General features: G+C 41.2%; 1 protein-coding gene across 2 annotated transcripts in view; it reads left to right on the top strand.

The window, feature by feature from the left end:
* LOC126469743 (D-2-hydroxyglutarate dehydrogenase, mitochondrial) overlaps positions 1-16,013 on the top strand; it is a 62,667-nt gene that overhangs the window by 27,961 nt on the left and 18,693 nt on the right. For both annotated transcript variants that reach the window (XM_050096965.1, XM_050096958.1), the window contains exons 4-5: positions 2,398-2,591; positions 8,445-8,613. In XM_050096965.1, the coding sequence (XP_049952922.1) occupies positions 2,398-2,591; positions 8,445-8,613 (363 nt within the window). The remainder of the gene's footprint in view (positions 1-2,397; positions 2,592-8,444; positions 8,614-16,013) is intronic.

Raw genomic sequence — 16,013 nt, 5'->3', positions numbered from 1 at the left:
ACTTTCAGGAAACATTCCTCACACAAATAAAGAAAAGATGTTATGTGGACATGTGTCCGGAAATGCTTAATTTCCATGTTAGAGCTCATTTTAGTTTCGTCCTTATGTACTATACTTCCTCGATTCACCGCCAGTTGGCCCAATTGAAGGAAGGTAATGTTGACTTCAGTGCTTGTGTTGACATGAGACTCATTGCTCTACAGTACTAGCATCAAGCACATCAGAACGTAGCATCAACAGATTAGTGTTCATCACGGACGTGGTTTTGCAGTCGGTGCAATGTTTACAAATGCGGAGTTGGCAGATGCCCATTTGATGTATGGATTAGCACGGGGCAATAGCCGTTGCGCGGTACGTTTGTATCGAGACAGATTTCCAGAACAAAGGTGTCCCGACAGGAAGATGTTCAAAGCAATTGATCGGCATCTTAGGGAGCACGGAACATTCCAGCCTATGACTCGCGACTGGGGAAGACCTAGAACGACGAGGACACCTGCAATGGACGAGGCAATTCTTCATGCAGTTGACGATAACCTAATGTCAGCGTCAGAGAAGTTGCTGCTGTACAAGGTAACATTGACCACGTCACTGTATGGAGAGTGCCACGGGAGAACCAGTTGTTTCCGTACCATGTACAGCGTGTGCAGGCACTATCAGCAGCTGATTGGCCTCCACGGGTACGCTTCTATGAATGGTTCATCCAACAATGTGTCAATCCTCATTTCAGTGCAAATGTTCTCTTTATGGATGAGGCTTCATTCCAACGTGATCAAATTGTAAATTTTCACAATCAATATGTGTGAGCGGTCGAGAATCCGCACGCAATTGTGCAATCACGTCATCAACACAGATTTTCTGTGAACGTTTGGGAAGGCATTGTTGGTGATGTCTTGCTTGGGCCCCATGTTCTTCCACCTACGTTCAATGGAGCACGTTATCATGATTTCATACGGGATACTCTACCTGTGCTGCTAGAACATGTGCCTTTACAAGTACGACACAATATGTGGTTCATGCACAATGGAGCTCCTGCACATTTCAGTCAAAGTGTTCGTACGCTCCTCAACAACAGATTCGGTGACCGATGGATTGGTAGAGGCGGACCAATCCATGGCCTCCACGCTCTCCTGACGTCAACCCTCTTGACTTTCATTTATGGGGACATTTGAAAGCTCTTGTCTACGCAACCCAGGTACCAAATGTAGAGACTCTTCGTGCTCGTATTGTGGACGGCTGTGATACAATACGCCATTCTCCAGGGCTGCATCAGTGCATCAGGGACTCCATGCGACGGAGGGTGGATGCACGTATCCTCGCTAACGGAGGACATTTTGAACATTTCCTGTAACAAAGTATTTGAAGTCACGCTGGTACATTCTGTTGCTGTGTGTTTCCATTCCATGATTAATGTGATTTGAAGAGAAGTAATAAAATGAGCTCTAACATGGAAACTGAGTGTTTCCGGACACATGTCCACATAACGTATTTTCTTTCTTTGTGTGTGAGGAATGTTTCCTGAAAGTTTGGCCGTACCTTTTTGTAACACCCTGTAGAATTTGTGCCAAACACTTTTGTACATTATTGTATTTATTCTTACACTTGTAGTTCTATTTTATATTAATGTTATGAACCACGATTATGTAAGCGGACAGACTAGTCAGCCTCTGTTTCCCACTCTTTTCTTTTACTATCTATTTCGGTTCCCCATCTCATTGGCTCCTACATCAGTCGCTTCTGCTATTGCAATCAGCTGCCTGCCGCAATCAGCTGGCTCCCTGGCTCGCTGCAGCAGACACTTCTGTGTTATGCTTGTCCTGCATGTAAGAGAGTTACTTATTTATTGTTGTGTTCATTTTCTCCAGTTCCTTCCCTCTATGTTAGTGTCTTTGTTCCAGTCTCATGCATATGTTTGTTGTGGGTGTGACATGGCCCCCCTCTCCACCCATGACTCACTGTTCTGGCTACCGCATATTTATGTTTACATTATTACGTGAGTACACTGCTTTTTACGGCTTTCACATTTTGGTATATCAGTTCCATAGATTTTGTAAGCTAGTAGCTTCTCCTCTTGTTCAAAGCTGGTGGAAACTGCAGATGAAGGTTTAGACTTCAAAACCAACCATTTTATAAATAAGAAATTAGTGGCAACTGAAGCAGATTTTTATTGTGTTAATGATTTATGACTTTATCGATCTGAGTTTACAAGTCTCAGGGCTGGAGAAAGTCCTAACAGTCACTGAGATGGAAAACATCATAAGACTGAGAATGGGGCACTAGTCATAATACATAGCTACTTTCTGCAGAAAGAGGGTGCACCAACACGGTGACTTACCAGTCGCTGTGTGCCACTGTTATTGATAAGAGGGTATCCTTAAAATATTTTTTTTTCTATTGTAGGTGTCCTTGTTTGTCAAGCTGGTTGTATCTTAGAAGTTCTGGATAATTATTTATCAGAAAGAGGTCTTATCATGCCTCTTGACTTAGGAGCCAAAGGCAGCTGTAACATTGGAGGAAATGTTTCTACTAATGCTGGAGGCATAAGGCTCTTACGTTATGGAAGTTTACATGGTAGTGTACTTGGTATTGAAGCAGTAAGTGTAGTTCATTCTGTGTTCTAATTTTAAACATTATATATCTTTTAAACTTAAGTGGATTAGTCAACTATCAGAGGAAATCATCATAAGGGGGAACATCTCTCTGTCTCTCTGCATGTGTTGATGTGGCCTCTCTCTCTCTCTCTCTCTCTCTCTCTCTCTCTCTGACACACACACACACACACACACACACACACACACACACCTGTAGAGAGCTCTTGAAGGAGAGCAGAGGCCTTTACAGTAGTTTCAGGGACAACAATCTGGAAGAATGACTTCTGGCCTTCCATCATTAGCTAATATTGCGTGGTATATTGGCACTGCAAACAGCTGAAGCAAGGTAAAACTATAGCCATTTTATTTCTTGAGGACATGCAGTTATAATGTATGCCTCTTGGGTAAAATATTCCAGAGCTACAACAGTTCCACATTTTTATCTGATACAGTGCAATACTGATTCAGCCAGTGGAGAGTCTAGGTCAGGTTGGCAAATGTTACATAGGCCAGGAAAGAGTATTAGAAGGCAGGTGTCCATTTTGACTACTGGCACATTAGCACAGCTCTTTTAATGATTGGTGCCAACGTTCAACCAAACCATTGCTTGCAGAGCCGTAGCTTGTCGTTTAGTGATGCAGTACACTGCAAAATTTACTCAAATGGGCAAATAGTTTAGATGAAAACTGATTTCCTTAGACTGTTGTAATGTGAAGTGGGCAGCCAAAGTGGGACAGCTAGTGTCACAGAAAAGCAGTGGCCAGTATCTCAGCTGAAATATTGTCCACTAGGATGGCCTCTGGCCATCGAATAAAATGGTCATTTGCTGTCGAAAGGTAACATTGTCCATCTGAAGGGAATAATGGTCCTACCACATCAGTATGAACCTGTGGAAATTGTGCTGTTGAATCTTGAAAATCTCTCACTGACATGTTGATACAGTGAAAAATCTTGTTGCGCTGGCATTGTGGACGTGAGTAAGCCCAGGTTCGACAATCTTTTTGTGTTCCTGGCTGTACAAAATGGCTAGTTATTAGTTTAATTGTTGCCTTAGTGCCAGGGTGACATAAGTTGTGTAAGCTTTTGAAAGCACATTTACAAAATGCAGAAACTATAAATGGACCAGTTCTACCATTTGGAACCTAGCAATATAGTCTGGCATTCATGATGGGGATGTTGGTAAGTCTCAGTTGAAGGCTAGATGTGGTGTCTGTTAAAAATCACTGTAGCTCCTGGTCATATTCTTGAGCTGCATGCTCTGTTGCCTCCGTGATACTGCTCACATGGGAAAGGTAGTTGCTGCTATGTTATCGATTCTGACATAAGTTGCACATTAGTGCTGAATTGTGCAATGAACTCAAACTGATTACATCATATTGGCAAGCACTAATCATTATTTTGCCAAAAGATATAGATAAGTGGTTTATGGTCTGTATAAATTGCAAATTCCATTGCCTCCAGTGGCTTACAAACATATTGTATGGTCTTATAAACCATGAGTAATTTGCTGACGTATGCACTCAGTTTATGTTTTACTGGGGAGAGTTTATGTGAGTAGAACACAAGTGGCTGCTAGGCATCATTTACATACTGTTGTAACACAGCACTGGTTGCAGTTTGGCTGGCATTCGCTGCAAGTGCAAGAGGTGCTTCTAATGCCAGATGAAAAAGAAGTGCAGCATTTGCTATGCTGACTCAAAAGTGGTGTTCATTTTTATGAGTGGTGTTCCTTATGTCTGTCAACTGTATCTTCCTTTAACTTTCAGACCAGACAGTGCTGTGGGAAGAGGCTCCTGAAGTTCTGCCAAGTGAATTAAATGGTGCCAGTAAAAACAGAGAATTCCTAAGACTATTCACAGTTCTGTAGCAGTCTCTGGTGATAGCCTACTTACTATGGTTTCGACTTCCTCTGGTAAAGGCAACTATCCCTGAAGTGATATAGGGTGGCCCAAGATGATGATCTCTGTCTGTCTAAAAACACACTCCACAGTGTTTAACATGCCACTGTATTTGTCTAGGCATCTAAAAACCTTGAGTAAGTGCTGTTTGTGTTTCTCTGCTATTGCTGAAAAATGAGGATACCATCAAGATGTGGAGAAAAAGCACAATAACCCTATTGGCACCAAAATTAGGAATCTTTACCATGTTTGGATGTCATTTCTAAATCCATACATCATGAATCAGCTTTTGAAGAAACTAAATGGTGTTATGATAGCTGTCTTCAGTATATCTTTTTCAGCACTGCGAACTTGAGTATTGGCTTTTGCACAGTCAAACACTCTAAACACTGTTGTGCCACATAATACAGAGGTTGTCTCTCAAAATCAGTATGGGGTAACGAGCTGCTACTGTTCAAGCATTAAGAGCACAGTAATCCCTGGATGCGTACCATGTGTCACTCTTCTTTGGGACCAAATGTAGAGGCGATAACCTTGAGCTGCTAGATGAACAAATGATGCCTTCTTTCAACATGGAATTAAATTTGGCTTTTGCTGCGGTGTAGTAGTGTGTAACTAGGTGTCTGGATCTGCATGAAATTGATGGGCCTGCAGTAATATAATGAATGGTGCTGTCATGACCTCTTTTGGTGTGCCTAGAGGAAACATGATGCCTGGGAAGTGCCCCAGTAGCTCAGCATATCTACTGCCTGTTGACCAGATCAGCATCATGTACCACTTTGCTGCATCAAAACTCTAGTAGAAAGGCCAGTGATGCTGTTGATGAGGCTTGCCTTGGCCATGTCTGGCACAAGGTGATAGTGTGCTAAAAAACTGGCCCCAATTATCGACTCCATCACATCTGCCACAGTAAAATTCCACATAAACTCACATCATATTCCCAGATCAATTTCCATATGTTGCATTTTGTATGTCATTATGAATGAGTTGTTAGGTGCAGAAAATTGTAACAAGGTCAGTGCTTGATACTTGGGTAACAGAGTTCATGCTAAAATACATATATCAGAACAAGTGTCCAGAGAAACATTTTGTCCTGTCTTGCAGTCCGTTATGAAGAGGCGCAGAGACGGTGACTGACGGTCGATTGCTCCTATTTCAGACTGTCATTTTTGATTGAGGAAAGAACACAGCGAAGTGAACTTGTGCATCTGGTCTCTGAACTTTCTGTGATACCAGCACACATCTGGCTGGATGGTGTTGTCTTATGCTGAGCATTTCATGAAGGAATGGCTTCTCGAACATTTACAGAAGCACCCCCTAACATACCTGATTCACTAATCTGGGTGTCAACCTTAGTTGTGAGGCTGTCAAAACCTGCATACGTCACTATCAGGGTGCTGTATCCTGCAGTAGCAGTTAAAGTGCAATATGTCGGCATTGTTGCATCCTGCAGCCTGTCTGCCAGGTTCGCTATGATGCTTAGTGACACCATGCACACGTCGACTTTACTTCGTAAATGGCAGAGGTATTGAGATGATTTTCTGTCTCCCATGTCCTCCTGTAACAGTACCTGCCTCACTCCTTGCGAAGCTGACACACTGTGAATTAACTAGTCCTGGAGCTTCGCATATGCTTCCATATCTGGAGGCAAGTTTATTAAATCTGCACCTCTGCTGTGTAACAATAATCTAGTTGGCTGGCCACAGCTGAAATTTGGTAAGTCTGTCTTGTTCCAGCACAGAGAAAACTTACCTCTAGCTGTGCAAACGTTAACCTAGCCTTCACCTTCCAACGATGTGATGAGTCACCAGAAACAAGAAGTGGTTCAGATTCCAGGTTCCTTCTTCCTGGTTCAATAAATGGGGTAGGTTAGGGACTTGCAAGTCGCCAAAGTGACATCCAATAGAAAGACTTGCATCAGGCCATTGAGCCACAATTATTATTGTAATCTAAACAGGGTGTTCAGAAATTCCCATTACAGACTTTTAGGACTTGTAGAGGGGAGCGAGTACATAGTATTTTGAATAGAAACCTATGTTTGGAAACATACAATTTCCATTCTATTATAGTTGGAATTCAGATATGTAACATGTCCATGTCTGCTGAGGGAAAGAGAAAAGTCCCAGAGTTGCTTGTCCTGGTATACAGTAGGGTAGACAGGATGACATGTACTACATCAGAGGGTCACCTGATGTCATTTAACGTCTGCCTTGCTATAAGGCCTTTTCAGTTCCTGTGCACCTCTGATGGTGATGGTTCAGTACACATTTTTGGAATACACAGGCATGCTGCTCGTATATGGCGAAATGTGAAGTAATGGAAGAGCTGCTAATTGGCTGTATAATGAATGTTTTCTACAACATAGCACACCATCGCACAAACCTCTTGCCCGAGTTATGAAGTGCCTCTGAGAAACAGTTACCTTCACCGTGAGGAGGCAGGTTTGTGGTGCGTCACAACAACGCCACATACCCGCATCTGAAGATGGTGTACTCCATCACATTGAAGTAAACCCATCAACCAGTTCTCGAACAATTGTGTGTGCAGTGGATGTTACTCACGGTATTGTCTGGGACACACTGCATGAGCAACATTTACGTCCGTACCACTTACACAGGTTACACGCTGTAAGTCAACCAATTTTCCACAATGCATTGCTTACTGTACGTGGTTTCTGCAACACTGCATCAACACACCCCTGTTTCAACTTGGAGCTCTGTTCATGAATGAATGTAAGATCACTAGGAACTGTGTTCTGAATTCGCAAAACAGCCATGTCTGAGCAGACAAAAACCCTTGTGCCATGTTTGTTCAGGGACTTCAGGCCCCGTTTGGTATTAATGTGTGGGCAGGTATTCTGGATGGTCATGTGACTATACCATACCTCCTTCCACTCAAACTAACTGGTCCTGCATAACTTCCTACAAAACATATTGGACCCATTCTTGGAAGCTGTGCCACTCCATCTGGAAATTTGGTTTCAGCATTGTGATGCACTATAGCACTTCTCACATGTGGTTCAGAGACATCTCAGTAGATGATATGGTGAAAGGCAGATAGGCTGAGGAGGTCTAACTACATGGCCACCACATTTAACTCCTGTGTACTACATCTTGTGGAATTGTATGCAAAGTTTAATTTACAAGACTCTTGTAGAGATGGGGGAAGATCTACTTGCGCAAGTTCTGGCTGCTGTGCTAGAAACTGAAGAGACATCAGGTGGGATGAAAAGTGTATACCAGAACATGCTTTGTAGGTACAACGTGTGTAACAATGCTGATGGTTGCCGCTTCAAGCTAGTGTTGTAACACATCAGTACTGTTCAGTACATACAGTATGCTGGGTTCTTTTTCTGTTTTGGAATAATGTGAACATGTAATGTTTAAGTGTTAATACAAACTAATGTGCTTAAGTGATAAACGGATGTTTCTTATGTTCCCTTTCAATTGTTACCTAATAATAGTACTGCATCACACCTAATTAAATTCCTCAAGCAGAAGTGGTTGAAACAATAGTAAAGGGAAACAGTATGTTTCCAGACATGGATTCCTATTCAAAATATTATGTAATCACCCCCACCCCCACTCTACAAGTCCTATAAGTTTGTAATGGGAACGCCCAAACACTCTGTATAGATAATTTTGTATGGAACCCTCAGAATGCAAGTCCTACCCACACTCATCCAGTTTTTTATGTGTGTAAGTGCTACCCATCCAACATTTGGCACATAGAAACTGTGATTTCCCAGCAGTTACTTAGTGTTGTTCTACATGACTTTTTTTCCTTACTTTCCCAGTCATAAGTGTTGTGATGTATGCATATATACTGTTATGGTCTCAATTTTAGAATTCTTAACTTATTTTTTGAAGTATTGGATGACTGACTGTCTCTAGCTTGAAATTTTTTATGTCTCTTTTACATAATTTTATGTATATCAAAATTCTTCTTTCTTTTATAGGTGAAAGCTGATGGAGAGGTCATTGATTGCCTGAGTACTCTTAAGAAAGATAATACAGGTTACCATTTGAAACATTTGTTTATTGGATCTGAAGGAACTTTAGGTGTTGTGACTAAGGTAGCCATTCATTGCCCACCAGCCCCAAAAGCTATCAACCTTGCTTTTCTAGGTAAAGTGTGTGCTTTTGTTAGATAATTCATATTTACAAGGTAGAATAAGCGATGAATTAAATGTGAAATACAAGCCTCCATTGAACTGTTCCTATGTATTGATCTGTGTAATCTGTCATATGTAGATAAGGATATAACACTGCTGGCAGCTCTATCTAAAATAACTATATTAATATGTCCTCTTCACAATGAGCCTGAAGATAATTTGCACACAACTTATATTGGAAATAAAGAGAGGCATGATATAAAAAATGCCAGGGTATAAAGAGTATTGTAAATATGCAGTTGATTTTATTGCAGTCATATTGAAGAAAAGAGATACAGCGTAAATAAATTCACAAAAAATAGTAAGTGTGAAACATCTGCTCTTCACTCTTGGAAAGGTCTCCAATCTATACACTACATGTTTTGTAGCAAATGGATTTATTGGAGCAGTTTCATTTTTTCATGTTGACACAGTGCCACAGACTGAATGAATTGTGAGGTTTATTAAATCTCAGTAAATCCCAATTGGTTTATCTTTCCTGCACAACAGCGAAACAGTACGTTTGTCCCATTGTCAACAAGTATCTCAACCTTCCTAATTTGTATCTTTCATTCAATTCCCTCATTGCTTTTCCTTTCACCACTTCTTTTGTGCTCTTCACCAGAACATTTAACTTTACCAACAGATTTGATTATACTCGTAGTGTCACCATGCCTCTCTGTTAGTATATTTCTATTCTTAGCTGACTGAATTTTTGTGAAATGTACTTCCAGAATAACAGTGACCTACATCTAACAATTATTAACATGTGACTTTTCGTGCTTTCCTGACAGATCTGTTGCAAATATACTTCTTGGGTTTGCCGCGGGATCGTATTGTGTAACTCTCACAGTATTTCACCAATGCAACTGCTTGACATTATCAGGTAGTGGTAGCTGCTGCTGTCATTGTTGCAAGGTGTGACTGGTGATAATCACGTGGCGGTGTCGAAATTTATCATACCGGGAGTAGGCAATACGCGTGCGCAGGAAGAGGATCGTAGTTGGAGGAAAGCAGCGCTCCTGGTGCCCTCTGCTGGGAGCTGCAGAAAGGCCATCCACGAGTGCGCTATGGACAATGACTGTGCTGCCAGATGCTGCCGCAGTTAAAGGCTGAACTAAATCTCAGTAGTGCATACGCTTCACACGATGAATCGGAAGTTCTTGTTTTCCCTGTTTTGACTTAATGGCAGCCAGTGCTGGATTCCAGGCGGCACTTAGTTTAAAACCTGCATCCCTGTTGATAAGATTGTCCGCTGGATATGTATGGCCTCCTTAACAACACAGTCCCAGAAAGATAATGCTGGCGATTAAATTTCTGTCTGTTCGTAAAGCGTATGATGTCCCACGTCCAGGCAATGATCCGCTACTGCTGATTTATTAAGTTGCCCCAGGCATGTTTGATGATGATGTTCAACACAATGTTCTTGCATGGTTTCACATGTCTGTCCAATATAAGATTTTCCACATTGGCATGGGATTTTATACATGCCACTTTTCCTAAGGCCAAGGTCATTTTTGACCAAGTACAATACATTCCTCAATTTTGCTGGTAGCCGGAAAAACATACTTGATGTTGTGCTTTTTGAGGATTCTTTCTATTCTCAAAAACATCCCGCCAAAGTAGGGCACTACTGCTGTTGCAGTGAGTGCCTCCACATCTTCATTTACACCCCTGCTTCGAGTTTGCTTAGAATGGAATGCATGGCATATCTGCCTATTGGAATATCCATTCTGTTGGAATACCATTCTCAGGTGCTGTAGCTCACCAGGTAGACTATCAGCATCTGAGACTTCATGTGCTCTATGAATCAAAGAGCGTAGGACACTACTGCGTTGTACAGGATGGTGACAACTTGTGGCCTGCAAATATAGCTCAGTATGAATTGATTTGTGATAGACACTTTGTCCCAGTGTAACATCAGCTTTTCTTCTGACTATGACGTCCAGGAATGGTAGGATGCCATACTTTTCCACTTCCATTGTGAACTGTATATTCCAATGGCGCGAGTTCACATGTTGGAGAAACACAGGTAATGTCTCTATTCCATGGGGCCACACCACAAAAGTATTGTCTACATACTGCCAGAAACAGGAAGGTTTGGGACTTGCCAACTGCAGTGCTTTTTCCTCAAAGTCTTCCATAAAATAATTGGCCATCATGGGAGACAGAAGACTCCTCATGGCGACACAGTCCACTTGTTCAAAATATTGGTCATTGAATAAGAAATAACTTGAGGTAATCACATGTTTAAATAATGCCAGAATGTCTTTCTCAAACTGGCTGTTGATAAGCTCTAATGAATCTTGCAGAGATACTTTCATAAACAAAGATGTAACATTGAAACTAACCAAAATATCCAACGCTTGTAGCTGAAGTGTCTTCAGGTGTTCTATGAAGTCCTCTGAATTCCCGATATGGTGATACACTTGCCTATGAGAGGTCCCAACAGTGTAGTAAGATGTTTGGCCAGAAAGTACGTAGGAACTCCAATGTTGCTCACTATTGGGCGAAGAGGAGTCCCATCCTTATGTATCTTAGGTAGGCTGTACAGTCTTGGAGGAACTGCAGTGTGGTGGATTAGGCTTTTAGTCAATTTAGAAGGAATGGAACTCTTCTTGAGAAGATCTAATCTTTTTCTTGGAATTTTGCCAGTCGGATCCTCTCTTAGCTTGTGATAGGCAGGATCATCGAGAAGCGCCTCCATCTTGCTGTTGTATTCAACTCGTGGAGAGGGCAGTGGAGTTCCCCTTGTCAGCAGGTAAAATGACGAGTTCCTTGTCCACTCTCAAGTCTCACAGAGCCTTCCTTTCTGCTGAGCTGACGTTGAACTTGCTTGGTGGGGCTCGTGTTAAAATTCGGCAGGTGTCTCTCCGAATCTCTTCTGCAACATCACTGGGAAGCTTCAAAATTGCCTGTTCTATGCCAGCTATGCCATCTCCAATTAGAGCTGTCCGTGGTGTTGGTGCATAGTTCAACCCTTTCTCGTTAGAGTTTGAGAAAGACATTGTGGCATTATTTAAACATGTGCTTACCTCAACTTATTCCTTATTCAATGTCCAGTATTTTGAAGAAGTGGACGGTGTCACCATGGGAACTCCATCCCAATATACAATTCACAATGGAAGTGGAAAAGGATGGCATCTTACCATTCCTGGATGTCATAGTCAGAAGAAAAGCTGATATTACACTGGGACACAGCATCTATCATAAATCAACTCAAACGGTGCTATATTTGCAGGCCACAAGTTGTCATCATCCTGCACAATGTGGTAGTGTCCTACGTTCTTTGGTGCATAGAGCACATTTAGTCTAAGATACTGACGTCTACCTGGTGAGCTACACCACCTGAGAATGGTGTTCCAACAGAATGGATATTCCAATAAGCAGATACGCCATGCATTCCATTCCAAGCAAACTCGAAGCAGGGGTGTAAATGAAGATGTGGAGGCACCCACTGCAACATCGTTCTTGCCCTATTTTGGCGGCATGCCTTCGAGAGTATAATTGATCCCCAAAAAGCACGACATCAAGTGTGTTTTTTGGCCACCAGCAAAGTTGAGGAATTTAGTGTGTTCGGTCAAAGACGACCTTGGCCTTAGGAAACATAGCGTGTATAAAATCCCATGCTGATGTAGAAAGTCTTATATTGGACAGACATACCGAACCATGCAAGAACGTTGCATTGAACACCATTGTCATACACACCTGGGGCAACATGACAAATCAGCAGTAACGGAGCATTGCCTGGACATGGGACATCGTATGCTTTACGAACAGACAGAAATTTGATCCCCAGCATTATCTTTCTGGGACTGTGTTGTTAAGGAGGCCACACATATCCGTATGCAACAGGGATGCAGGTTTTCAACTAAGCACCACCTGGATTCCAGCACTGGCTGCCATTGAATCAAATACGGAAAAACAAGAACTTCTGATTCATCACATCACATCACACAATGTGCTACTGAGATTTAGTTCAGCCTTTAACTGCAGAAGCTTCCGGCAGCACAGTCATCCCCCATAACACACGCGTGGATGACCTTTCCATGGCTCCCAGCAGGCGGCACCAGGAGCGCTGCTTTCCTCCAGCTACGAGCGTCTACCTGCGCACACATATTGCCTGCTCCCAGCATGATAAATTTCGATGCTTCCGTGCGATTGTCATCAGTCACACCTGCAGCAGTGACAGTAGCAGCTACCACCACCTGATGATGTCGAGCAGTTGCATCGATGAAATACTGTGTGAGTTACACAATACAATGCAACAGCAAACCCAAGAAATGTATTTACAATTATTATCATTATTATAACTATTCTCATTATTATTTTTTATATTTAACATTACTAAAACAGTATTAACAATATACATTGTAATGTTACATGCAAAGATAATTTCTTGAAAGATTCTTGGTGCAGTAATTTCAACTTGTCACAAACATAACTTGGTATCAGGCACTCAGTAGTGGTGCAAAGGTGGTGACATGTAAAAATAAAGGAAAATTAATCCATACTTTTTGGAGTTGGTGGGTTTATTTATGAAAGTCTGAATTATACTTCACAATATGTACACCATGCTTTTGCATTTATAAACATGCAAATAAACCACGTTCGTCTTTGCTATACAAACAAGATTTCATTCCATGCTTGTTTGAATGTCCGCCTTCCACAGTAGCAGTTAAAATCAATTATTATTGGTTTCTCCATCTTAAGCATACTGCAATTAATTTAAGGGCATCTTAAACTAGAGTAATTGTGCTTTTATTTAAAAGGCATCTTTTTTGGTCATTCTGGAAAAATGTATGCATATGTTTGTACATTTTGGTTGTTATATGTTAAAAATAGTATTTCTTTATAAAGTTGGTGTGCAATTTGCTAACAGTGTTTTTGCCAATTGTTCACATATTCTGCAAACCACTGCTTTTTTCCTTCTTTCTCAGCAGAGGTTGAGGCCGAAACAAACTTTGTGTACATATAGAATTGGCGGGGATTTGTGTTTTTAGAAAGTGCTTTCTCTTACACTGCATTGAGATTATTTGCATTTCACCTCACTTTAGAAATAGAAATGTGGTTACATGGGTTTTCACTCACCACAGTGTTTATTTGTTTTGCATGTAGGTTGTGATTATTGGTTTTTCATGTAGGTTGTAATTATTGCCAATCTGTGATTTTTTTTTATTAATGGCGTATAATTTGTGTGTATGGGAGGAGGTAAGTTAATGTAAATTAGTGAAGATATAAATTCAGCAGAGACCAGAGTGAGGGTATGGGCAGGGATATGGTAACAGTGAATGGGGCCTCACTGGTGAGGGGGGGGGGGGGGTTACTGAGATCATGACATATACTGGGATGTGGTCTTATGTATAAATTTAATGTTTGTGACATATGCTGGTTGTTGTCTTATGTATAAATTTAAAGTTATATTAAATTATCAGTTTGTTTAAAGAGTGCTTGATTTGCCAGGTTGGTCTCAACATTTATGAGTTGTTTCTTTTCTGTTATGGTTTTCAAAATGTGGTAGTTTTCTTGTAAGGTGAGGAGGTGTTTTGCCAATATAAAATTAGCACTAGGGACACAGACATGGGAATCATAAGGATAAACAACAAAAAAACGACACCTCATCCTACAAGAAAACTACAATGTGCAGAAAACTATAATAGGAAATAAACAACTCATAAATGCTCAGGTCACCCTGGCAAACAACTCACTCTTTAAACTAATTGACCATTTAACATAACATTAAATATAACCTTATGATCACACCCATACATATGTCGCCCTCTCATTACCGCTCACCAGTCAGGCCCCATTCACTACTCATAGTCTGTTTACCATAATCACTATACCCCCAAATTTGAACTACAACTCTTAAACCCCTCCCAACCACCACCACCACCACCACCACCACCACCACCACCACCACCGCCACTCACATCTCTACTGAACATACAAGACATCTTCACTAATTTACACTAAAACAAACACACACACACACACGTACACACACACAAATACAAATTGTATATTATTTTTAAAAAATCACAGGTTGATAACAATCACAACCTACACAAAAAACAAATGAGCAAACATAAACACTATAATACTGTGCTAAATGGGATCACATGTGAATCAAAGAGTGAATCAGATATAAACTGGATTTTACTTAAACAAAAAAATCAGTTATTGAAAATTGAAAGGCAATTACAGTTTATTTTTCCACAGTTTCCCACTTTAGAAAACTATTTTTTCCAGAAGGAAGGAAGGGTTTTTTATCACAATATCATAGGATGTAGCTGGTTGTATCAGGAACCAATTGTGCACAAATTATTCCACATCCTCGTCATCTTGAAATTGGTGCCCTCCTAGAGCTCCTTTAAGCTGTCCAAATAAATGGAAATCACAGGGTGATGGGTCTGAGCTGTAAGGAGGATTATCCAATTGAGTCCAGTATATTTCTGGTAGTTTGGAGAATGTTAGAGCTGCAGTATGAAGCCTTGCATTCTCGTGGAGGAGGATAACCTGTTGAATAGGTTTGTCTCGTCTTCTGCGGCAATATGCAGCCCTCATCTTCTTCAAAAGCTATCAGTAATATGCTGCCTTGATTCCATGCTGCTCATGCAAAAAATCAATAAGGAAAATGCCTTACCGGTCGGGGGAGGAAAAAAAGTTGAAAAAAACCTTGCCAGCTGACAGTTGAGTCTTGGCTTTCACTGGGGCTCTCCTTCCTTTCCTCCACAACTCCTTACTGGTTTGTTTGGATTCAGGAGCAAACAGTGGACCCGCATTTCATTGCAGCTGATGACCTGACTCAAAAATGCATCACGTTCTTTCACAAACCTTGCTTGTAAACCTCTGGCAGACCTACGAACGTCACAACTTCAGATTTATAGTCAAAAGGTGAGGGACTCATCTGGAACACACTTTATGGAACTGTAGATCGTTTGTGATGATTGCGTGACAGCTCCCACAACTTATTCTATCATGTTCTGCAATTTCTGATACTCTCACTCTTAGTCACCTTCAAGAATGTCTCAAATGGCTCATCCAAGGACAGCAATCGTGTTCCTGATTTTCCAGGTATTCTCAACCTTCCTTGAACTGTTTATGCCAGGCAAAAATACATGCCCTTGACAGTGTTCGATCACCATGTTGTGCAGTCGTTCTCTGGAAAATTTCCATTGCTTGAACTATTTCACAAGTAAGAAATATTATAATGTGTGTTACACAGTGGAGGAATGCACCTGTTGCTCTGACATCATGAGCATTACTGACAAAGCTGCTGGAAGCAATTGCAGGCTCTGCTTACTCCTAATGGTTCCACCCAACAATACTAGAAGTGCGAGTCTATTGATGCTCAGTTACAAAAACCCTGTT

The sequence above is a fragment of the Schistocerca serialis genome, chromosome 1, assembly GCF_023864345.2.
Source record: "Schistocerca serialis cubense isolate TAMUIC-IGC-003099 chromosome 1, iqSchSeri2.2, whole genome shotgun sequence".
Classification (NCBI taxonomy): domain Eukaryota; kingdom Metazoa; phylum Arthropoda; class Insecta; order Orthoptera; family Acrididae; genus Schistocerca; species Schistocerca serialis.
Note: the sequence above shows the minus strand (reverse complement) of the source record. Positions and strands in the feature narration are given on the sequence as shown.